Here is a 25046-nt window from a genome sequence, read left to right as displayed (position 1 = left end):
ACACAAAAGTTAAGGCATGGTAAAAACTAGGAAAGTAGCAACACAAAATCACTACTGAAGTGGTGGTGCAGGTGAAAAAAACTTAAAAGGCAGCGACACAAGAAGTAAAAACAGAATATTGGGCACAAAGTGACAAAAGAACACAGGAGACGCAGCAAAGGTGAAGGTACTAAGTCCGTATTTCAAGGTCAGGTCTAAGAGCAGGCAAAGGTCCAGACCAGAGGGTTAGCAATGGTCAAAGGCAAAGGTAAGGTCCAGGGTGTAACAAGTTCAATTCAATTCAATTCAGTTTTATTTGTATAGCGCCAATTCACAACAGAAGTTATCTCAAGGCACTTTACAGTGTAAGGTTTAAAACTCCATAGCTAACTTTGCTGTGCATGGAAGACTCATCATTAACATGTACAAACTGGAATCTATCTGATAGATGCAATTTAAACCACCCTAGTGGTGTTCCTTTAATCCCAATGAGTGCAAGTACAAGTGCAGGGGATCAAGGATGGGAGCAAAATAGTAACTTGGACATCTCAGTAAAAATGAGTAAAAATGAAATGAGAGCAATAATTAAACAAAAGATGAAAAAAGGAGGCAGAAACTATTGGAGGGTGAAAAAACTGCAGATGGTTTTATTAGATTTAAAAGGAACTAATTCCAAAGCTTAATAAAATAAATGTAATATCAGAGCTAGATGAAGTATTGGAGCTCTGGATATATTCTGATATCTGAGGAGAACAAATCTATAAGAGAGAAATTCGTTTTTTATTTATTTCTTTTTTATTTTATTTTATGGTGACTTTATCATGAGCCTGATCCGAACTTCTCTCCAGATGGTGGCGCTCTAAAAGTTGTTTGTTAATAAACACGATGAAGAAGAAGACTTGAGAGAGAGACATAGAGAGACAGAGAGAGAGAGAGAGAGAGAGAGAGAGAGACATAGAGAGAGAGAGAGAGAGAGAGAGAGAGAGACACAGAGAGAGAGAGAGAGAGAGAGAGAGAGACACAGAGAGAGAGAGAGAGAGAGAGAGAGACACAGAGAGAGAGAGAGAGAGAGAGAGACACAGAGAGAGAGAGAGAGAGAGAGAGAGACACAGAGAGAGAGACATAGAGAGACATAGAGAGACAGAGAGAGACATAGAGAGAGAGAGAGAGAGAGAGAGAGAGAGAGAGAGAGAGAGAGAGAGAGAGAGACATAGAGAGAGAGAGAGAGAGAGAGAGAGGATAGAGAGAGAGAGAGAGGATAGATAGAGAGAGAGAGAGAGAGAGAGAGACATAGAGAGAGAGAGAGAGAGAGAGAGAGACAGAGAGCGTCGGACTTACCTGGGCTCACTCCAGGTCCATGTCGTCGACAGCACAGAGACAACACATAGTTTGAAGCTGCAGTCGTCGACTCGGACTGAACCGTCCCGCTGTCCTGAAGACTTGACTCAAGGTATTGTGGGATATTTAGTGCAGTGACACAGCTCTTCACACAGAGTCCATCTAAACACATTGTCCACTGCTGTGTTTAACACGTCTGTTAATACCAACACTGTTGTTAAATGAATACACCAAACTGGAAAGAAACCCGTCGATATTAATTCTACATTTCTGCATTGGGAATAATTCGAAGCTCTACTTTCGTTTTCGTTAGGTTTCGTTTCTGTCAGAGAGTCATGGCCGACGTGGACGAGTTTTCTCTGCTGGGTCTGGAGGATGAGCTCACCTGCAGCATCTGTCTCAGTACCTTTGACTGTCCGGTGACCATCCCCTGCGGACACAACTTCTGCCAGGACTGTCTCCTCAAGACCTGGACGGACTCGTACAGCTGTCCTCAGTGTCGGACCCACTTCGCGACCAAACCGGAGCTGAAGAAGAACACGGTCCTCAGCACCGTGGTGGAGACCTTCAACCTGAGGTCGACCAAAGGAGAGTCCAGCCTGTTCAAAGAGGAGAAAGAGGCCGAGAAAATCAAGGTGATCCGTTGTGATACGTGTATGGAAGCAGAGGCGTCCCAGACCTGCCTCACCTGCATGGCCTCTTTCTGCGAGGAGCACCTGCGGCCTCACCGGGAAAACCCCATTTTCCGCGTCCACCAGCTGAGTGAGCCTGTCGGGGACCTGTTGGAGCGCATCTGCCCGGACCACCACAAGCTGATGGAGCTGTTCTGCAGCCAGCATGGCCGCCCGATCTGCAGCCTCTGCCTGCAGCAGGTCCACAAAGGCTGCTCCTTCACGTCCCCTGAGGAGCAGAGGAGCCTGAAAGAGGTACTGTGTGTGTGTGTGCGTGTGTGTGTGTGTGTGTGTGTGTGTGTGTGTGTAATAACAGAATGCAATGATTTGCAAATCTAACAAACCCATATTTGATTCTCAATAGAGCATAGTGAAATTGACCATCTTACCAACTGGTTACTGGATATAAAAGAGCATCTTAGAGAGTATTTTTCAGTGTTTTCAAAAGTCAGTGAGTAGTTGTGAAGCTGTTTTTGAGAGGTTTGAGGAGGTGGGCTTGATATTCTGCTCAGGTTATCATTTATTTAATTTAATCTTTTTAAAGCAAACTCTTCCTTCCTTGATTCTTTAACCATGTCTCTGTGCCTTGTGTGAACGGACACAGCTTGACTGAGCTGATGTGTCATGTTTGTCTTGTTGTAGTCCGACCTGAGAGGCAAGCTTAGTTTGCTAGACGGGAAGATAATGAAGAACGACGCTGTTTTGTCTCAAATGAGGGACATGCAGAACAAGCTGAAGGTAACTCTGTTTAACCTACTGTACTCTAAAACACATCATCACCAGTGATTCCTGCTCATTTGCTGTTCACAGCATCATGACCGTAGCAGTTTAATGTCTTTATATGCTATATGATGGCAGGTGTGTATGATGCTGTGTCTGTTCTCGCAGGTCACAGCGACCAACAGGAAAAAAGCTGTGGCAGCCGAGTACCAGCAGATACGGGACATATTAATGAGAGAGGAGCGTGATGCTCTGACTGCAGTGGACCAAGAGGTGGAGAGCGGTCAAACAAAACTCAGGAACCTCATGAAGAAGTTCACTGAGAACATTGACAACATGAATAAAGCTAAAGAAGACATCCACAGTCTGCTGAGTCAGTCCCAAACACTGGCCTTTCTCCAGGTGACAAAACTGACGGCTCCACACCTGCACAATCATATAACTTGACAACAGTAAATATGATTTCACGCCCAGTGCTACTGGTGACTCAAATGTCAAGGATGTGGAAACCGATCTGACTGCCTGGATAGTAGGGAAATAGACAATAGAGCATGTGTTGGACAAGGCTTATTAATGCGTAATAACATAACATAATAACGCAGGAATGTCTGCCTCCCTCTAACGTAGGATCTATCTGCTGTATTATGTTTTTTTCCACACAGAATTCATTCAACCTGCCCCCTGCTGTGAACTTTGACCCTTACACCCCTCGAATCAACCTGGACTCTAAGAAGGTGATTGCGACACAAAACTTTGCTGCTGCACTGAAGGAGCATCTGACAGAGATCCTCAGGCAGCCAGTTGAGGCCAGACTACCAATAAAGAAGCCAGGTGAATATGCAGGTGCATGTTGGAGATGTCACAGTTGAAGATGCATTAAAAGTACAGTGAAGCCAACCATGTCTAATTTTGTTGCAGAAATTAACACTGACAGTGTTACATCTGGTGAGTGTCAGCCGAGTGGAAATCAGTATTAACAGAAATCAAAACCTTAGTCTAACAGTATCCCTCAAATTGGTGCTGAGCTGTGTGTTGTGAGGTGTCTGGTTAACTGTTTCAAGTCAAAATCAGGATTATAATGACAATGTCTGGCATGTTCTCAGCTTCTGCCTCAGGATTTACACCGTCGAGCCCCGGACCTCACGAGGAATCTGGTACGTTCATATGTGCAACACATACTGAATACACTGTGACGTTTCTAAAATAAAGTGATATGGATTTAACAAGACACGAAGCACATAACAGTTTGAGAATAAAACACCTTTTCTTGTGCCTTTTTCTGGTTCAGAGCCTCAATGGCCCTCAGGGAATACCAGATTCCCCAGGTCCCACAGCCCAGGTCCAGGTTGTCAACCCAAAGCAGGGGTAAAGAAGAGACCTCAAAGTAAGAAAATGTCCAGACGAACAGATAACGTGCACTCAGGTGCCAGATCATTAATAACACAACACCTAACAGAGTGTAATGCACACTAACGCAACAAATTCCTCCAGGAAGGCTACAGTGTTGACCTTTTGTAAAAACTGCTACAATGGTTATTTATTGGTTATTCTTTTACTTTTACTTTTGAGTTTATCATAAGAAATGTCTGTAGTTCAGTTTCTTCTGGCCTTGCTTTTATCAGTTAGGTTAGAAAAAGATTCCATCACATACGTCACATATTAATGACATGTCATGAAAATCGAATGTGATGAAACCACAGCCACTCCTACTGTTGTTTGACTGTTTCCATCCAAACTTTATCTTTGATTGTTGTTGTTATGAATATGTAACATTACACAGCAACATAAACTAATGTTTTGAAACCATTCAGGGGCTCTAAACAGCTCTTCAAAAATGTCACTTTGGTGATAATCAAATATGTTGTTTATTCTTTAGAACAAACCAAAAAAACTCTCCAGTTCACTGAAGACATGGCGGCAAATAACAGTGCTACCAGTTCTAGTGAAAACCTGATGGAATTCGGTGGAAAAGACAAATCAAGAGGTGGTCCTGCTGCGGCTGAAGCCAAACAGACGCCAGGTAGAGACCACCTCCATACACAGCAATGGTTGAGGACATTTTTTTTACAACCATACTGGTGGAGTACTGTTGTCTATTTGTGTGTTTTCCTAAGATGCACTGCATCAAGCTCCTCAGAGCCGCTGTACTGTTCTTTTATAAAACTTTCTCTTTCGTTTCCGTAGCAGCTCCCAAATGATATTTGCATCTGCTTGTTTTGTAGAAACTTCTGACATTCCTCCAAACATAACAGCTGCTGAAAAGAGAAATGACCTTCTGAAATGTAAGTGTGTGAGTGTAGCAGGTAATTTGCCCACAGACGGTAACTAAAAGCCTGTTGGGTATTTGAGTGGTCTTCTTTTCTTCTGTATCATCTAGATGGCACCGTACTCACTCTGGATCCAAGGACAGCCCACAAACGCATCACACTGAGCGAGGGCTTCACCAAAGCCTCTGTGTCAGATGAGCACACAAACTACCCTGACTGCCCTCAACGCTTTTCTGTCTGCTCCCAGGTGCTCACCTCCAAGGGTTTCTCTAGAGGGCGACACTACTGGGAAGTCCGACTGAGCAGCAACAACTTCATTGGCGTCGGCTTGGCTTACAACAGCATCGACCGCAAAGGTCCCACCAGCCGACTGGGCCGCAACACCCAGTCCTGGTGTGTTGAGTGGTTTAATGTCAAACTCTCCGCTTGGCATAACAGCAGTGAGACCGTGCTGGTCAATCCTAATCCAAAGCGCGTAGGTGTGCTGGTGGATTGTGAGGAGGGCATGGCTACATTCTATAATGTGGCTGACAGGGCGTATCCCTTTCACTGCTTTGTGTTCCCCTTTACTGAAGCTGTGTATCCAGCTTTCTGGATTTTCTCAAGTGGCTCGTCCGTTTCTTTGTGCAAACTTCAGGCCTGAGACACATATGTTCAGTACATACAGCTGCATATGCAGGCACACACAGTTTGTCTTATTCTCCTTTATAACATTAATAGTAAAAATGAATGATTATTTATGCTACTATTCAGCTTCTTGGAACAGGGAAAAAAATGTATGTACCAATATACCCTAACCTAGCTTATAACATGTCATCTTCACATTGAGAGCCTGCTCTGTTGTACCCCTACCCCCATTTTAATAGTGTTGTTGTTAAAAGTGTAAAACCTGAATGGCAGTTTAGGCAGCTGAAACAATGACCACCCCACTTTTGGTGCTTATTACATACTGTATAAGTACCTTCCTGATAGGTTTGCCCTAAATTAACGGAAAAAGTGATAGTGGTTATTCAGAGAATAGCAGTACACGGACAGCTCAAAGCATGAATGCTAAGAGATAATGGCTTGTCACAGCTGATATCATTAGCCAGTGCTAATAACTGTGGTAGCTCTGATTTACAGCAGCTGAAGTCGTGGTTATGCGACCACAGAAATAAAGATGGAAAAGCTTCTGTTTTTTGCAGGTTTCTCAGAACATAGAAAGAACAACACAACTTGTATCTTCAAGTCAATACTGTGACTGGATACCAAGTGATTATGATTGTGTTTGTCTTATAAGTACAACAGAACACACACTGATGACTGTGTGTTCTGTATTGACGGTGCAGATAATGTATTAAACACTGGGGATGGTATTGAAAGTGATGGATTTATCACTTTGGACCATGTCAGTACAGTGTTCTGATCTGACTCTGTATGTAAAAACTAGTGCTCTTGTTATGGAGTGCCGTTGATAAGGTTATAAGGCTGCTCTGTTGTGACATTCGATCTTCATAACCGTTTTCCATGTTAGTCATTACATGAATCATTTCTGGTCACCCTCCTTTAACTGCTGTGTGAGCTACAGCAGGAATAACTCTGTAGTTTTATCATTGGAAACTCATAAATGACGTCACTGTGCAGCTGTCACTTTCTGTGCTGACACAGATATTCTCTAAAGAAACAGTCACGTAGATCATCTATCAACTTCTGATACCACAATGACAGCACGCATCATGTTCAACATTGGACATTTTAACAATCAGGATAAGTGAATGTGTTTTTTGTATCACCCAGCCTTATGCGCTCCCTCCCTCATCTCTTTGACTGGTTGGGCTGATCAGAACTGATGTCACATAGACTATGTTCTTATCAAGTCCTGACCGTCTCTGTTATGTTTTACTGCTGATTATCTTTGTGGCACCTTGCCTTCACTTAAGCCAGGAGACAATGGAGAGATGGAGGGAAAGGGATTCAAATGCACCTGTGGTCCATGGTCATACTTGAATCCAGGATGTCACACTTGCATACTTTGCCTCATAGAAATAAAATATACAATTTTAGATCTGTGGTAGGCACATGAACCTAGGAAGCCATCAGAAGTCTCTGTTGGCTTCTTGTTAGGTGGTAGGAAGGTAATAAGATGTGGAGTTTTACAGGGGTAAATTAAGTTTAACCCAGTCTGTAAGATGTTTGCTGAAGCGCACTGGTGACATCAGTAACAGTGGCTTTTTCTTTGCTGATGATGCAGCACTAGACTCTATCAGGTGGTAAAGCGTTGGTCAGTATAGACGCATTGATCGCTTTCTGTCACAATTAGCACAAACATGCTTGTCTTGCAGGTACTGACAGGTATCACAAGGTGTCAAGCAGTAGAGGTCCAGCTATGCAGAACATATATAAGGAGTGATGTTAGCGGTGTTTACCTAGTGTCCAGCTGTCTTTGTTAACTAACTACGTTGGAAGGCGTTGGAGGTGCAGAAGACAAGGCTGAGACTGATAAGCCTGGAACGATTCAGACGTGTTGACAGCTGTGTTAATGGGCTGGATAAGAGAAAAGATCTCTGTGCTAATGTACTTCAGGTCTGGAGCTTTTCTCTGTTAGGCTACATGTTGGCAGGTGTTGGGCACAATGCAGCACTGCAAAGGAACTCTGAACCTGTGTGGTGAAATCTGCTGTTTGCTCTGTTGGCCGTGGCTTATCATCACACTGGGGAACTTTGGTTTGGGACCAATGGAAAACCTTTGTCAAATCAACATGAGTATGCAAGTGTGTGATGACACATTTACTCTTACTACCAAGCTTAAATAACTTTATAGTTGTGCTTAGTGGACTTGAGGAAGTGTGAAGTGTATTTGGTTCAACATTTGACTTCAGTGCTTTTTGCTTCTGTTTCTGACTTGTGAAATGTTTTAACCTCACATCAGGTGTTCTTTGTTCAGTTCTGATCTTTAGGTGAAATCTAGTTGATTCTAGTTTTTCACATCCAGTCTGTTCACTTGTCCTGGACATTCGATGTTACTGAAACTGTGCTGTCAAAAGTTAACATCACAACAGGCTTTGCTTCCTGCCTAAATTGTGCATAGCGCAAATGTAAAATTCCAGCTGTTATAAATGGATCAGCCACAACATTAGAAACATTTGGTGAACAGAGGTCCCATACTGACACAGTCCACCTCAGCATTATAACCACCAGGTGTTTTTAAAGTTATGTGGTGTGTGATCTGTTATGTGGTTGTCTTCAACTATGTATTAATTTAAATAAATGAATTAAAATCACCTTTTAATCCTTGTGTGAGCTAAATGATGGTTAATAATACGTGTTTTTCCTCTCTGATACCTGTTTCTATTAAGACCTGCCAGTCAAGCTGCACAGTGCTGAGCTGTGAGCACAGGGTGTAGTAGAGGACCTCATATCCTGATGCCATGAAGTCAGCAACCCACTTACAAAAATATCTGTAAAATATCTATAGATCTGCTATAGAGTTGTTTGACAAACTTTCAAGTACTGTCGGTTTCTTACTTTGTTATAGTACATTTATTGGTGTATAATACTTTTTGTATTCATCTGCAAATGGTAAATTAGTAAAGCTGTAATTAGTGCACTATGATGAGCGACATCCCTATCAGGTGTGGTGGATTAAAGTACAAGTACGATAACACAGTTTCCCAAAACATGACTCGACTTAGTTAATTACATGATGCAGACAGAGAGAGAGACAGACAGAGAGAGAGAGAGAGACAGACAGACAGAGGGAGAGAGAGAGACAGACAGACAGAGAGAGTGAGACATAGTCATGGGATCAGAGAGCTGCGTGACCTGCACCAGTCCAGAAGGTACGTGAAGGCAGCTATAAAACAATTCTGTTGTTATTCTTGCAGCCTGGGTTGTGGATGGATTCATAGTATGTTCAGTGGTTTATTGCTGAAGTTAGGTTAAGGTGAAGTGGAGAGTTAACTAAAATTAAAAGTTTTAAAACCTGAGAAAAGCTCGCTCCGTACCCGAAGTCGATTTTCCCCTAACTTATCCCTTAACTGCAGGTAGCAAACTTCAGCCTCGTGTTTAGTAAATTTGCATGAAGTCATCTGGAAAAACGCTTTTATCCAAAGCAACTTTCAGACTGCGGTCAAGTGAGCCGCGCTTCAAATCGTGTTGCGCATTTTGTCTTGTGATTACGGTAAAGATGCTTGTCAAAACGGCGGTGTGGAGGTTCAGTGTGTTACAAACAAGATAATAAACTGATCAGTAACATGATTGAAATGTGCCCTTTTGAAAATATTGACACCTGAAATAGTCTAATATGTGTAATCAGGCGGAATGTTTTATACAATGCTCATCCGAAAAATAAATAAATAAAATAAAGTCACACTCTAATAGTATCGTTTCAATAAGCTTCTGCAATGTCTTAACATTTATTCCCGTTTAGAGTGGAGATGATGGGAGAGTCAGACTGTACAAAGTCTTGTAGAGCACATCCCAAATATTCTCAATAGGGTTAAGGTCTGGACTGTGTGGTGAACAATCCATGTGTGAAAATGATGTGTCACTGTGTTCACAATTTGAGCTCGGTGAATCCTGACATTGTCCTTTTTAACTATGCCCGTGACATCAGGAAAGAAAAATTCCATTGATGTAATAACCTGGTCATTCAGTATATTCAGGTAGTCAGTTGACCTCATTCTTTGGACACATAACGTTGCTGAACCTTGATCTGACCACCCCAGATCATAGCACTGCCCCCACCGGCTAGACAACATGACCTTCTTCTATTGGACAGTTCTTAACCAGTTTTAGTAGTTTCATCAGTCTCCTTAGATGTTTGCTTTGCTTGATTCATGCCAATAATTCTGACCCTTCTGAAACAGATGAACATCTTTTTCATGACCACAGGATGTGTCTTCAGACATAGTTTTTTAATAAAGGAGAGGCTGCACTCTGCACTCTGTTACCTATTTACTTAGTTAAATCCAGGTCAAGACTTTTTCTTTTCTTTTGGACGGGCAGTGTATATCACTAATGTAATTTATATATATTGTAAAATTGTTTTTCAAGGCATGAGGGAATGTTGTAATGTTATAAAATAAAAAATAAAATAAAAAAAGATTTTCTTCCCCTGACATTGTAGGAAAACATTATTGAAAATGATGGATTCATACATAATCATACCAATTTAAAGTATATAAAGAAAAATCATATAAAAGAACATAATAACAATATCATTATACTGGAATGAATATTATAAATAAGTTCTGTTTTGATTTACATTAAATCTGTTCCTTTACAGGTTACCTGACATTCTCAGTGCAGTCGTGTCATTTGTGATGGATAATATGACCATGCCAAAATTGAAGTACTTTTTCTGCACAGTTTCTTAGAAAATTTAAGGCACTAAAATGACATGCAAACTAAAAATGCCCCCATGTTTGATCTGCAGTAAAAGTGTTGTAGTGTTGTCGTTCACTCTAAACAAGACTGGACTGAAAGTTTCAGCTTAACTCTTAAAAGAATTATTTATATTTTTTACATGTTCAAACATTTTTGGAATTTAGTTATGTAATCTATATGTTTTGTATTTGATTTTCTCCAAAAATGTGCAGTCAAAGCACTTCAATTTTGACATGTTCATAGTATCTATCACCTTAAACAAGACTGCATTAAAAAGTTACAGTTAACCTTTAAAGGAACAGATTTTAAACATTTATATTTATTACATATTTTTATATTCACAACATAACAACTTTTATCCATGCCTTTTAAAACCAGTTTCACAAAATATATGAATTCAATTGGTGACATATTTCCAACATTCCGTCCAATTAAAGACATTTTAATGATCAGTTTCATTTCTTTGTAACACACTGAACCTCCACACAGCAGTTTTAGTCACGAGAAATGTCGTTACCGTAACCACAAGACAAAATGTGCAACACAATTTAAAGAGCAAAGTTTGGCAGACGGCTTCCGCAGTAGCTGCTATACTTAACTACTGCGTACTGCGTACTACTGTACATAACCTGTTGTACTGGTAAAACAGGTTATGTATATATATATAACTATATATAGATAGATATCGTTTCGTTTCTGTCAGAGAGTCATGGCCGACGTGGACGAGTTTTCTCTGCTGGGTCTGGAGGATGAGCTCACCTGCAGCATCTGTCTCAGTACCTTTGACTGTCCGGTGACCATCCCCTGCGGACACAACTTCTGCCAGGACTGTCTCCTCAAGACCTGGACGGACTCGTACAGCTGTCCTCAGTGTCGGACCCACTTCGCGACCAAACCGGAGCTGAAGAAGAACACGGTCCTCAGCACCGTGGTGGAGACCTTCAACCTGAGGTCGACCAAAGGAGAGTCCAGCGTGTTCAAAGAGGAGAAAGAGGCCGAGAAAATCAAGGTGATCCGTTGTGATACGTGTATGGAAGCAGAGGCGTCCCAGACCTGCCTCACCTGCATGGCCTCTTTCTGCGAGGAGCACCTGCGGCCTCACCGGGAAAACCCGAACTTCCGCGTCCACCAGCTGAGTGAGCCTGTCGGGGACCTGTTGGAGCGCATCTGCCCGGACCACCACAAGCTGATGGAGCTGTTCTGCAGCCAGCATGGCCGCCCGATCTGCAGCCTCTGCCTGCAGCAGGTCCACAAAGGCTGCTCCTTCACCTCCCCTGAGGAGCAGAGGAGCCTGAAAGAGGTACCATGCAGTATTTGCTCCCTTCCTGATGCATATCTTTGTTTCTTTACTAATTCAGATGATCAAACTCATTTAATTTTATATAAAAACTCAATTTCTGCATTGGGATTTGCACAAATATTCTATGTGTATCCTGTTACATCAGGTGTCAGAGCATCATACCAATAGTCAAACATGGTGGTGGTAGTGTGATGTTCTGAAGCTGCTTTGCAACTTTAGGACTCAGATCACTTGCACTGACTGCATGATCTGAAACGAACCAGCAATTAGGTTTTCAAGTGACCCAGTCCAATTGACATGCTGTGGCATGAACGTTTTCAGGCCGTTCATGCTCAAAAACCCTGTAATGTGGATTAATTAAAACTAATCGGTGAAGTATAGTGGGCATACATTTCTTTAACTGTGAAATACGTTTTCACACAGAGAAAGACAAGTTTGATCAGCTTTTGTAAAGAAATCATCATTTAAAAACTGATCTTTGTGTAACATTAAAAATGTTCATATGAATTATTTAAGTGAGACAAATATGAAATTTAAAAAAAGAAAAGATCAGGAAAGAAGCAAATATTTTTTCTCAGTACTGTATAAAATGATCTGACAGCTTTAAGGCAGACTGTATAATGAGACATTTTAACAAATACTCTTGCCCACATTATACAAATATACTTATTTGAGAAGAACAAGTTATTTTATTATAATAAGTTAAATTAATACTACTTTTAATTTGGTACAGTAATGTGACTGGACGCAGTAGCCAGTTAGCTTAGCTTAGCATAGAAACAGCTAGCTACAGTTGAAGAGACGCTAGCCATCTGCCCAAAGTTACGACATATAACATGTTAATAAAAGAGGTTTAATGGTGCTTATAGGTGGATTTTGTTACTTTTTGGACAGGCAGCTGGTTTTACATTCGTTTCAAAGATTTTCGCTAAACTAGGATTAACCACAGGCTAAGCACACACTCTAGCTGCTAGTTACATATTGGAGTGTATAATCTTCTTATTTAACTCTATACAAGAATGTAAATAAGTGTGATATCAAACTTAAATTAAATTAAATTAAATTAATTGAATTTAATGTTATTGTTTTTATTATTTTCTTATTGTTTGTGAACCTACTTAGGAATATTTGCATTGTTTTACAATATACAATATTTGAATATAAGATATATATAATATAAAGACCATTATGGAGAATTATGGAGGCGACACTCCAGCATCATTTCCAAACTTTTTCTGTGTGTATAGTCTGAACTCAGAGACAAGTTGGGATTACTGGATGGGAAGATTGAGAAGACTGAGGCTGTAATAAGTCAAATGAACGAGACACAGAGCAAGCTGAAGGTACATTTTACATTTCCAATGTTTCACAAGAGCAGTGAATGAGAAATATATGAATTATTCAATAGAAAAGAAAAACATTTTGGCAGTTACATGATGTCATATTGTCTTTGCATCTCTTTACATATGCTATTTATGACTTCTCTAACGGTTCTTATTAAGGACGGAGCAATCAAAAGGAAGGCATTATTAGCAGCTACGTATCAGCAGATACGAGATATGTTGGCCCAAGAGGAGCAGAAGGCCCACATTGAGGTGGACTGCGAGCTGGAGGTCGGTCAGATGAAACTTCGAAACCTGATGAAGAGATTAACTGACAATGCGGAGGCAATGAGAAAAGTCAGAGAAGATGTCAACAGTCTTCTGAGTCAGTCTCACACCCTGGACTTTCTACAGGTGGGACGATCGTTGTTACAGAAAGATGAAGTTCACTTGTTCATTGTGTTAAAAACACAGTTTGACTTGTTCCTCGCAGACTTCATTTGACTTACCTGGGGTGGTAAAGTTCGATCCTCACATGCCTCGAATTAACCTGGACTCCAAGAAGGTGACAGCGACGCAGGCCTTTGCTGCTGAACTGAAGGAGAATCTGACAGAGATCCTCAAACAGCCAGTAGAGGCCAGACTACCATTAATAAAACCGCAGGAATGTCCAGGTACCTCTTTTGCTGTCAAATTTTACAATTTAAAATTTCTTATGAAAGTATAATAACGCCAGTCATGTCCAACTGTATTGCAGAACTGAACACTGACATTTCTGCATCTGGTGAGTTTGGGAATTGTGGGAAATACCAGACATTAAATCAAGTATTGACTTTATTGGTGTTGTTTTATTGTATCAGACTGAAATCCTGAGCGAATTAAAACCTTTTGACTGAATGTACGTGGGTCCTTGTGGGAGGTGAAAATAAGCAGGATACAGGATGGCTGGGTTGATCTCCAGCTCCTGTTCACATGTGAAAATGTGCATGAGCAAGACACTGGAACACAAATTGCTCCCAGTGAGAGTGTGTGAGTGTGTGTGTGTGTGTGTGAACAGGTAAATGAGAGTGAAACAGAAAAGAGCTGTACTCTGTAAATGCAGTTTGTTTCCTGTTTGCCACTCACAGGTAAAAGAGTAGTTCCTGCCCAAGAACCTGCAAATACGAACAGTACTGGACCTCGGCCAGAACATGGTAGGTCCGTCTCTATTGTAGGAAAACATCTAAATACAGTAGAACACACACCTATAAACATCTGGAGACATCTGCCCATGTGGATGAAGAACATTCAAGAACATTCAATGGTATCTACACATGAAGTAGCTTTAAAGTATTTAAATCTATCTAAGTTCACACTTACTTTTACAGACATAAAACAGTAAAACAATATAACAAGCATTTTATGACACAACTTTTTATGAAGTAATAAAACACTCATGGTTGTACAAAATGTCCTCTCATTTCACAACGACAAGAACCTCCAGAGCAGAAAATACAGCCCACATCCCACAGTCCAGGCCATCCTCCCATCCAGCCGGTCTACCAGCCAATTCCTGTGCCTGTTTATTCCTACGTCAGCTACCGGGGAGGCTGGAATCCATCGCAGCATGCACAAAGCAGGGATCCTCCGTTTAAGGCAAAATGTAAGATAAAACTTCTAGTCATTGACACCATAATACCACAGTTAATTTATAACAGCGGAAATTAATTTCATTTCGATTAGAAATTAAATGGATTTAGAAAAAGCTGCATAATTAGAGGAGAAATATAACAAATGCACATGCTTCCACACAAGTTCAACTGTGTGGTGCAATAGAGCCATTAACGTCCAATCATACTATGAGCACGGTGAGCAGACTGTGTCGGCAAGATCAGGCTGTTGACAATTAATTTTACAGAGGGATATTATAGTAGGCTTGTAGTTAAAGAATCTCTCACTGCAAAGATGAATGTGTGTTTGAGAGTCCAGTGGTGTAAAGTTCATAGACAAAAACAGGGATGAAGCATACAATGAGTGTGTCATGGGTTGGGTCCACTTGTTGTCTTAGAGGGAGTGATCCCTGCATGTCAATACAAAGTTGTTCTGACTGCTCACCTTTATCCTATGATGACACGTTTCTATCCTGGTGGTAGTTGCCTGATGGACAGTGAGAGTTATGGCCTTCGCAGCCAATCACCAGATCTCATCCCAGCTGAACATATTGGGGACACTTTGGTGCGTTGTCTAAGACAATAACACAGTATCCTCTGTCACTTTGTGATTTTTCCCTTAAGTTGTCACCTGGTCGTACATCAATAAAACTAAACCACCAAAAACAAAACTACATCGTTTGCCCCAGCTACACATTTGTTTTGTTGCAGCTCTGGAGCTACCATCAATGGTACAAGAGAGAAGTTAAAAGAAAAGCACTTAGTTTAGTGGTGGGAAGCTGGTGAGAGATTATACCCTTATTGACTGAGCCTAATGGGAAATTGAGGTCATAAAAGTTTGTGGTTTAAAGTTAAACCACAAAGTTTGAAGACAGAAAAACATTTCCAGGTAATCCATGATACCATTTGGCAAGAGTTGAGTCAGGTCAGCTGGTCAGTGGCATCATTTCTTTTTTAATGCCATTAGTTATTTATCATGAGGGTGGTGCTCCAGTGTACACCAAAACCAGGGTGTCATTCTTGGACATTTTCCATGTGGCTCTGCAGTAAAAGCCTTGACAGTGGACTGCAGGTAGATAAATTCCTTGTCTGCATATAACATGCAAAAGAGCAGTTTCTGCTCTGAGTTAGACTTTTGTGTTTGACATTTCCCTATTGGATCCTGTTTCCCTACTGGAAACAGAATCGTCACCATTTTTGCACCATGGCATCATATCTGAGCTGTTATCTAGACTAGTTTGTTTTGAGAAACAAGGGAATAAGGTTTGTCATGTCTCTAAATGTGTCTAATGTGTTTAATATCTTTCATATCCACAGTCAAGAAAAGTGACGCAAGTCACCAGACCCATCACAGTATGTCTTTACCTTTTATATTTTTCATACTGAAATATGAAGCCATGACTATGTTTTTAAGCTACACTTGTGATGAGACTGTGTCTATATGCTTCTCACACTTGAATAGTATAACCAGATTAAGCAGATATGAATTGAGTGATGTTAAAACATAATAAAATGACCCAAGTTTCACACCATGGTCAAACTATTAAATAAAACCTTATTTTTATATGTTTTGTCAGAACAAGAGAAAAAGCCACCGAGTGCTTCAGGTGGAAAGAAGCCCAGCTCAGCCTCGTCTGATTTCACCAAGAAAGATAAACCCAAAAACGATTCTCCTGGAAAGAAGCCAACTGGACACAAGCCACAGTCTAAGAAACACTAGCTGGAGTAGCCGGTGTATTTTCCTCTGCACTCCATCCAAAAAAAGAAAATAGGAAGAATGGAAACGTATTGCTTCAACAGACGCTGTACAAAAATACAGAGCTAGCTTTTAGTGCGTATTACCACTACTTCAAGGAATATCTACTCTGTATATGTTTGGTATGATTTTTACATGACATATATATAATCAGAAATGAGTAAGCAGCTGTTTGAATATGAGCCAGTATTGGGCTCAGTGGTTGTTAAATTGGTAAATGATTAACTCGTCTTAACATGCTAATAACAGTAACGCTTTTATTCTACCCAGCAGTTTTCTGTAAATAAAAACACAGAGACCACACCACTGTTTATGTATGAAAATATTTTATGGGCACATTTTCAAATCCAAAAGATCATTTCATTACATTCAGTTCAACAATGATCAGTTTTTGTCACCTGTTGCAGCAAATTCACTTGTTCTTGTGTAAACCGCTACTCCGCTTCTACTGTATATGATCGTTACCAATAAAGCTTATTTTATCCCAAACTATTGGTTTCTTTAATTTTCCCATATCATAGTCAAAATACAATGAATGTGTTTTCTGCAAATTCTTAAAAGCCTTTAGGATTATCTTTAGTTATTGATGTTTGATAGCAAAAAAAGGTGAGCATGTTCAAATGTATACTTTTGATAATTAAAGCGTCTTGGTACACACAACACAGTAAAATGTCAGGATCAACTGCATTTTGTATTCAGAAGCCCAGTGCTAATAATCCGAAGTCAGTCTAAGGTCACCACTAGTATATGACACAGTTTGACTCGGCAAATTAAATCTATATAAATACTATATATGCTAAGATTGAACAAACAATGGTATCATGTAAGAGATTCCCAATAACACCAGTCATATTACTGCAATTCTTCAAAAGAAAATGTGAAAAGTCAATAGCCACGCTAGCAACAGTCAGTGTAGTCCATACACACCAGGAAACCAATGTCACACACAGCTGTAGCTGTCAACTTCAGTTTACTGCTGCATTAAGGAGTCACTTTACTGAAAATGGTATTTTAGACGACCCAGTGTGGGAATTATGGCTTTTTTCCAGTGATTTGACTATTAATCTGACAAGTGTAACACCAATATTAATTTTTTAACTCTCAGGAAAAATCCTGGCTCTTTGGCCAATACAGTAGCACACAGCTAGCCCAGTCTAGCCACTAGGTGCCTGCTGCACCTACATCTGTGGCTGATGAGCAGTGATAATTGACCTAAGCACTAAAGCCAAATCTATGAACTCAATGATGCTAAAGTGTGCTGTAAAGTTGGTAATTATCTCAACTTGGTTCATCAATATGCACAACCTATTTTACAGACAGATTTTACAGAGACACACTCCTTTGGATAAACAAAGATCACACATTCACTAAGTCCCGTGACCCTGTTTTGCAGCAACAACATCAACAGCACATTTCTGGTAAGTTTCTCAGGCCTGCGTGTTGGCTTGGAGGCATTTTAAAAAAAAAGAAAAGAATTTGAAGAGTTAAAGAGCCACTGTAAATATTTGGAGGAACAACAAAATCATTTGAAAAACAATTTCTCTGGGGACCAACAGTGGTTGTGCAACATTGCGCAACTCTCAATCCAAACTTATCCACGTATCTCATTCTAAAACAGTGCTTTGAACTAGAGCCATGATGCTAGCGTGTCTAAAAACCTTGTAATAAACACCAGTCACATTTAATCAAATTCAGTGCAATACGACAGACAGACAGACAGACAGACACACACACACACACACACAAACACACACACAGGTAAACATGGATGATAAGGTAAAAGGTCAAACAGGTGTCCTTGGGCAAGACAACATTCACCAAACAGAGGGTGATGAAACCATGATCCTTGGTTACCTGCCAAGTGGGTGCATATTCTAGAAGCAAAGGCATTACGCAGCTGAATCTGATCCCTGTTCGGCCTTAAGAGCAGCAACTTGACTCCAGATTCATAACAAAGCATACGCTAACATTCAACAGACTTCTTCTGATATGGCTGTAAGCAAAAGGCTTTCTGCAATAAACAGGCCCACCTTAATGGCTGAATGTCCCTAGAGGAAGGCTATTCTACAATGAGAACAACATATGACCTCTTGCACATGTTACATATGGAAAGTGCCAACAGGTAGCGTCCTCTGAAGACTACACACAAAGTCACATGCAAGTGATGGTGTTAATGCTGAGCCTAGCATTTAAGCAGAACAGCTAATCTTGGCCTTACAAATACTGTCTGTAGTCTGCCACCTTGTGGTGACTGGTAAAACACAAATGGTAAAATGCAAGACAACTGCTTGAATAAGGTAAAATAACATCATTAAAGGTCAGCGTTGTGGTTTCATGTGTATAACCTACGTCCTACACAGTGTAAGCGTCATAATAGTGCAACGCAAACTTTGTTAACAGGTGGAACATAGCAAAAGAAATCTAAAGGTTTTCCATGTAGGCAAAAAAGAATCCTGTGAACCGACTGAATTGATAGTGCTTTTAAATTAAACCTCAACAGGCTGTGGCTCTTACAGTTGAGTTAAAGCCAGTTTCGATACTGTATCTTAGTACAGTCCATTGGTTTGGCGAGCTACTGGAGAAAGTGCATCACACAATGAACGTGTGCTGTAAAAGAACTGGCACCATCGAGATTCTGAGGCCTTTCGGGTTACCCACGCATATTTTAAAGCTGTATGTTGGTTGGCAAGTGGAGGTGATGCTACAAAGATGAGGAGCCTGGCAGGAGACTTGGTCAAACGTTTTGTACAGTTTAACAAACTTCCATCTGAACTCTGACTGCCTGCAGAAAAACAGTGTTTGTTTGTGCTTTTTGTGCAATACAGTGAACAACCATGCTGACACTCAACATGACAGTACTCTCCTATCTCCTATTACAACATCACCACCTGCTATCGTCTGAAACATGGCTTTGAGGGGTGGGGTTATAGGTCAGTTGAACCCGGGTGACTTGCTAAACATGGATCGCTGATACCTGCAGGTCTGCACTGGGCATGCAGCTGTAAGTACAGTTTAATTAAATATCTATGGCACAAGGAATCAGTGCAAAATACACAGCATCTCTCTCAACGCCTCGCCTCCTCCTGACTGTCCCACCCGTTGGTGGGGAAGTGCCTGAGCTCTTGGTTACAGTATATGTGGAACATGGAGATTAAAAACTACAACTAACCCCACACTCAACTCCAGACTGATCTTTTTAACCCCTGTGGTCTCTCTGAAGACATCTAAATAGGTTACATATGAAAACTAGGACATCTGTTCTCATCATTATGGAGGGCACCTACAAGAAAGAGGGATTGCCAGGTGACTAGGCTGACAAAAAGAAAACAGAAACGTAGGATAAAAAGGGCTTCAGATCACATGTTGTCCGGATGGCTCATGCACGAGCAGATGCCAGCCACGGGGGCCTGGGTGAATCGTGAGGGGTGGGGCTCTCTGGCTCGGAGGCGCTGGATTCGTCGTCGTCGTCGTCTGTCTGCTCTGAGCTGTGATACAGCATGAGGGCTTGGGTCTTATGGGTGATAGTGATCGTACAGGGGCCCTGGGCCCACGGCTCCCCGTCCACCTGCATGGGCATCTTGGAGTTCTTGAGAACCAGCTGTAGAAAGAAGCCAACACTGGAGTATAACAAGCAGTAGACAGGGCCGTGTTTCCCACTGTGCTGCAGCACCTCTTGTTTTATGGGTTAAGATGCTGAGGGAAAGCAAGAACACTCGCTAATCTGACATGAGAATGTGGCATCAGGACGTGGAAAACAGAGAGGGAGTTCTGAACTGCTTGACTGAATCTGCTGCCACTGTGAACAAAAGCAGGCAGCAGAAAATAATGTTTTGATTTACAAGCAGGCTCTTTTTGATGCCAACTTCCCCATGATGTGTTTTTTATTAACCTGATATAAATGCCAACAGGTCAAGGATTCTGCTTCTTTACAAAACTGTGTGGGCTTTTGGGACATTAACTCTGCCCTGTTAGTTAGCAATAATGCTTTTGATAAAATCAGTGCCAGCATCTTTCCCATGTTGTGCTTCCTGTGGTTATCAGTGGCACATTCAGATAACTGAATAGCTGCAAACCATGCATGTGCACATTAGTGGCAGCCCTCCTCTCTCCCTCTTATATGCAACCTTGAAACAGTATATTATCAGTAGCTGTTTATTTAGTGATCCTCTTGACTGTGTAGTTTTAGATTTGTTTACTAAAGAGTGAAAGACAGAGAACTTAGAGAACGGAGCATGGTGGTGTGAAAACAAGCAAGGATCGAGGGCACAAATGGGCACAGGATGGCATCTGCTTAAGCAGTTTAGATCTACTTCAAGTGTATTGACACCCACATGGCAGTGAAAACTAATTTTACTGCCTCACCGCCTTCCTCTGTATCCCCTTAATGATGTAAACAGGAAGCACTGTGACAGAGCTGTGTGTGTGTGTGGTTGCACATTATCGCCTCACCCTGACAGTGTGGGCCTGTCCTATCCGGAGAGGGTTGGCCAGCTTGACCTGGATCTGAGCACAGTGGAAGGAGCCAAACACGCCCACCACCTCCAGCAGTCCATCATCCAGCCTGCAGGGTGCAAAAGGAAACAACGCAGATGCTCACTGGCAGTTGCCATGGGAACACTGAGCACTTGATATAAACACTACAGTAAGAGCAGCAACACATTAGCAATAGCTACAGAGGAATTCTGCTTGACCTTATTCTGACTAGATGTTGGAGCATATCATACCGTGTGGGGGGGCAGGGTTCATCCCCCATACCCTCCCAGAGTCGGCAGCCTCCACCCCAGTAGCCAATGTTACAAACGATGATGCCCTCCAAACTGGGCAGCGCCACCCTCTCCCCATCCAGCTCCAGCTGTAGGAGGAGTGCACGCACACACACACACACACACACACACGCACACACACACACACACACACACGATTAAAGCAACATGTCACCTAGATATTTTACTTTAGTAACTTATAATCCCCCACGACGTCTGTGGAGTGTCAAACTAGGCAAAGAGTCCAAAATGATTCTAAACATTTACAGTTTCCTTGAGTCACATTTAATCTAGCAAGTTAAAGAACAACTACTTCACTTGTATAGTAACAGCTTAGAGTGTCCTAATATAGTCCTTATGGCACAAGTCAGTGATTCTTAGCCAGGAATAGCACAGATATTGACAACACTGGCTTCACCTCATGAAGAAAAGCTACTGTACCTCAATCCTCTTATCCAGATCCTTACATTCCTGGACTAAACAATCTTTGGTGCCATAAAGGAAATATACAGCCTGAGGGAGGAGAAAAGTAGGTGTTACTACAAACCTCTGAAACAAGGTCGACAGAGTCACAAGTAAATAACATGGAAATTCAGATGCAGTCACTTGCACCTGCAGTATTTTCATGTATTCAAACCAAGCGGTTCAGACCTTGTTGATGATGCGGCTCGAGAAGAAGGAGGGTGTTTTCTCGCGATGTGCATGGAAGTTGAGCGCCATCAGAGCGTCAGGCCCCACGGAGAAGTAGTTGTTCATAGACAGAACCTGAGGAGGACATGTAACAAATGTGTCTGTGTCATCATGTCATCGCACAAACCATCAAGAGCCACATGTTGGTCAGAAACGTCCACACAACACAGAGATCGAACTCACCTTTGGTTTACGAAAGTAGAGGCCCTTTGAAGCTACTTGCACTTTCCACCTGGAAATTATAATTAGCAAACAACTGTCAATCAAATTTCTGATCTTTGACACATGCAGTATAGGTGAGATTTCAGTATTTGTCCTCTGAAAGCAGTATCACTGCCCCACCTGTCCATTTTGACTACTTCCGCATCAACAACGTTACGGAGCACTTGTTCCACTGGGATCTCCCCAGCATATCCGGCACCCCAGCCCAAAGTGTTGGAAAGGTCATTTCCTGTCCCCAGGGGCAGGATGGTCACCCTTGGAATAAACTGGTCTTGGCCCTGAAAGGACAGTAGAGAAGCAGTGGTGGCAAACACAACACTGCGATGCTAAAAATGAAATAGCTGCACAGAGACAGAGCTGTCTCACCTTTAGCTTCATAGCATCGATGGCATCCAGCACCCAGCCCACGGTGCCGTCGCCCCCACACACCAGCACCCGGACCTTTCCAGGGGGCAGCAAGGTGCACAGCTGGAGGGCTTTGTGGGGTGTCAGCTGAGACAGGTCAAACACCTAGAGGGGAGATGAGAGGAAGGACTGGTTTCTGTCGTGTTTTGTGCAACAGAAAAGGCTTTGGTTCAGCTCCAGGGAAAAGGAAATTTCCTGTAACTGACCTGCACAGGATTGAGAAGGGTGCGAAATTCCCCCAGCAGGACCTCCCCCATGTTGTTACCGCTACGTGTGTTAGCCAAGACCAACACTGGAGTCCAGCCACTGCCGCAGGAAAAGGCCAGCTACAGAAACAAGAGCACACGAAACCAATATCACTTAATGAAACAGCTCTGGGACGCCACAATAAACCCCCAGTTGAGCCAGATCAGATCTTCTGCACCTTGCTGTACTCGTCGGGGAGCCTGCGGCGGAGCTTGTTCACATGGTAGAGGTAGTGAGGAGGGATGATGAGGCTGTGGAACTCGCCCAGGTCACATTGGTGTGCGTCTGTCAGGTTGTCCATGCAGTCGTCGTGTACTGTGGTCTGACACCACACGCACCTGAAAGAGGGACACAATCCTGTAAGGACGTACAGCTGCAGGGGAGTCTAAGTCTGGGACCTGTGAGGGTGCACATTGTTTTAGATTTTTCTGAGAGTAGGGCATTATATCAGCTTGTGCCAACTCAGAGAGCAGCAGTCCATTACAGCGTATTAAAAAGGGATTAGACAGAAAGGCTGTTATGTAGTATATAATCAGCTGGTCTCTAGGCTGTGCCTTGTGGCTGTACAAATGTCAGAAGCACCTCTTTTAACGCACAAACGCAGCTGCGGGTCTGCACGGCACGCTGTTAGGTGTGTGTCCTGCACCAGTAGCACCTACCTGAGGTCGCACAGCTTCGGCTGGGTCCCACACTGCTGCTTGCATACTGCACAGTAGCTGGCGAGCGGGACGTTACCGCGGACCCAGCGGTGCTCCATGGATCCGTCGGGTCTAGAGGGAGCCATGATCTCCTTGCACGGCAGGCTCCGGTCGGCCGGGCGCAGGCACTGCTCGTCGGCGCACACGCCGCAGCAGTCGCAGAAAGCCCCTTGCAGGATGTGCTGCGAGCACACGCAGCAGTAGGTGGGCTTGTTGAACAGGTCGGTGTAGTGCCAGCCGTGCTTGCTTTTGCGAAAGAAATCCTTCATGTGCGTTTTCCGCTTGGAGCGCTGGGCGCTGCACCACAGGGTGATGATGACCGGGACGATGACGGCCAGAGAGGTCCAGAACAGCAGAGTCCACTCCTCCCGGGAGCCGCAGTCGTCCCGCACCTCGTCCCCTTCCTTGCACATCGCGGCTGGACGGTGGCGCAAGAGATGGGTGATGCTAACGAGCGGAAATCAGTGAAGAGGAGACAACAGAGACCGAAGACAGGACGCCCGCCACGCTTCCCGTGAGACGCTCATGTTTACACAGTCCGACAGGAAGCTGTTAGATTCAGATTCAGTGTAAACAGTTTTAATGGCTAAACTAGCCGTAAACCAAGGAACAGCGACGTGACGATGCGCACTCGAGCTAACCCGCTAACCTAGCTGCAGCAGAGAGTATCTCCTCGTCAAGAGGAGTACGTTCACCAACTGAGGAACGCGCATGCGTGAGAGTCCACAGCCCGCATGAGGAGAGGAAGTGAATTATGTGTTTGTTACTTGAAGATATCAGCGTCAGCTTTGTCCAAATCCTGTGGGACTTATCATCTGAAAAACACTGTAATGAATGAATACAATACGATTAATAAGAAGATCTGCAGAAGATCTCTTGGATGAAATTTAGTTCTCCATCATATCTTTTTATTGTTATGCGGCTACAAACGTGTTACAATTGCTGTTAATCTCTCCTTTTTTCGTAAACAAATGTTGCTTTCGTGGCCATTTATTAAGTATAACACCTCCCGATCTTTTTCTTTGGAACAACAGATAAAGCCGATTTTACATGAAATGAAATCCCTTCATTTTCAACAGAGGTTTGATAATAATATTTGTTTGGTTCGTCAACATTTCAATCAAAACAGTCGGCTTTATTATTATGCTGAATTTATCCAACACTGTGGTCTCTCAGTTGTTTTTCCATCAGGGATAATCTCCACCTTCAAAGGTTCATTCATTATTAGTGGCAATGTACTTGTACTTTAGAGTGAAGTTTGGTAATCACCACATATGTTTTTACTGACTAAAAAGTCAAATAGATCTCATTTCAAATGCTTCATAGGTTTTATCCAACAACTCATCACTTACAGAGACCTAAGAATGACATTGATATGATCTTACGTTTTGTAGGGAATCTAGAGAAACCTGTTTTGGTCTTGTCCACATACAAAACAACTGTGGAGGAAACTTTCACAGTTTATTACAGAAAACATCTCTCCATTACAGAGGACAATATATTGTTTGGATTTTAGTATTATTTAATTAACCTTGACTTTGACCAAACTTTATTTATTTTAGTTGTATAGTTTTTGTCACCTGTTGTATAAATGTTTAAAAGGTGTTAATAATAATAAAGTTGTTAAAAAGACATCAGCATTGTCCTGAAGTGG

General features: G+C 42.2%; 3 protein-coding genes across 5 annotated transcripts; 2 read left to right on the top strand and 1 right to left on the bottom strand.

Moving 5' to 3' along the window:
• The first annotated feature begins 1269 nt into the window (after positions 1-1269).
• Positions 1270-8242, top strand: trim25 (tripartite motif containing 25). 3 transcript variants are annotated; one of them, XM_026360307.1, is made up of 11 exons: positions 1270-1429; positions 1631-2243; positions 2631-2726; positions 2877-3110; positions 3371-3539; positions 3627-3653; positions 3812-3862; positions 3997-4092; positions 4585-4728; positions 4931-4990; positions 5086-8242. In XM_026360307.1, the coding sequence occupies exons 2-11, from the start codon at positions 1653-1655 to the stop codon at positions 5616-5618; spliced, it is 2001 nt and encodes a 666-aa protein (XP_026216092.1). In that variant the 5' UTR covers positions 1270-1429; positions 1631-1652; the 3' UTR covers positions 5619-8242. The 3 variants fall into 3 exon arrangements, with proteins under 3 accessions (XP_026216092.1, XP_026216094.1, XP_026216093.1); XM_026360309.1 differs by lacking the exon at positions 3627-3653; XM_026360308.1 differs by lacking the exon at positions 3627-3653 and having other exon boundaries at positions 3371-3551.
• A 445-nt stretch (positions 8243-8687) lies between these two features.
• On the top strand, positions 8688-16368 carry LOC113162259 (E3 ubiquitin/ISG15 ligase TRIM25-like). Its single transcript, XM_026360312.1, has 10 exons — positions 8688-8792; positions 11045-11641; positions 12889-12984; positions 13144-13377; positions 13457-13637; positions 13721-13747; positions 14091-14156; positions 14438-14605; positions 15930-15965; positions 16190-16368. Exons 2-10 carry the CDS (start codon positions 11051-11053, stop codon positions 16330-16332), a joined length of 1542 nt encoding a protein of 513 aa, XP_026216097.1. The 5' UTR covers positions 8688-8792; positions 11045-11050; the 3' UTR covers positions 16333-16368.
• Positions 16369-16978: 610 nt separating this feature from the next.
• Positions 16979-24118, bottom strand: dgke (diacylglycerol kinase, epsilon). The gene is made up of 11 exons (XM_026360311.1): positions 23354-24118; positions 22873-23032; positions 22655-22774; positions 22410-22553; positions 22164-22321; positions 22005-22053; positions 21783-21896; positions 21573-21644; positions 21093-21220; positions 20818-20929; positions 16979-19966 (listed from the first exon to the last, which is right to left on the bottom strand). Exons 1-11 carry the CDS (start codon positions 23803-23805, stop codon positions 19745-19747), a joined length of 1731 nt encoding a protein of 576 aa, XP_026216096.1. The 5' UTR covers positions 23806-24118; the 3' UTR covers positions 16979-19744.
• Between the last annotated feature and the right edge of the window lie 928 nt (positions 24119-25046).

Source organism: Anabas testudineus, chromosome 1 (genome assembly GCF_900324465.2).
Source record: "Anabas testudineus chromosome 1, fAnaTes1.2, whole genome shotgun sequence".
Classification (NCBI taxonomy): domain Eukaryota; kingdom Metazoa; phylum Chordata; class Actinopteri; order Anabantiformes; family Anabantidae; genus Anabas; species Anabas testudineus.
Note: the sequence above shows the minus strand (reverse complement) of the source record. Positions and strands in the feature narration are given on the sequence as shown.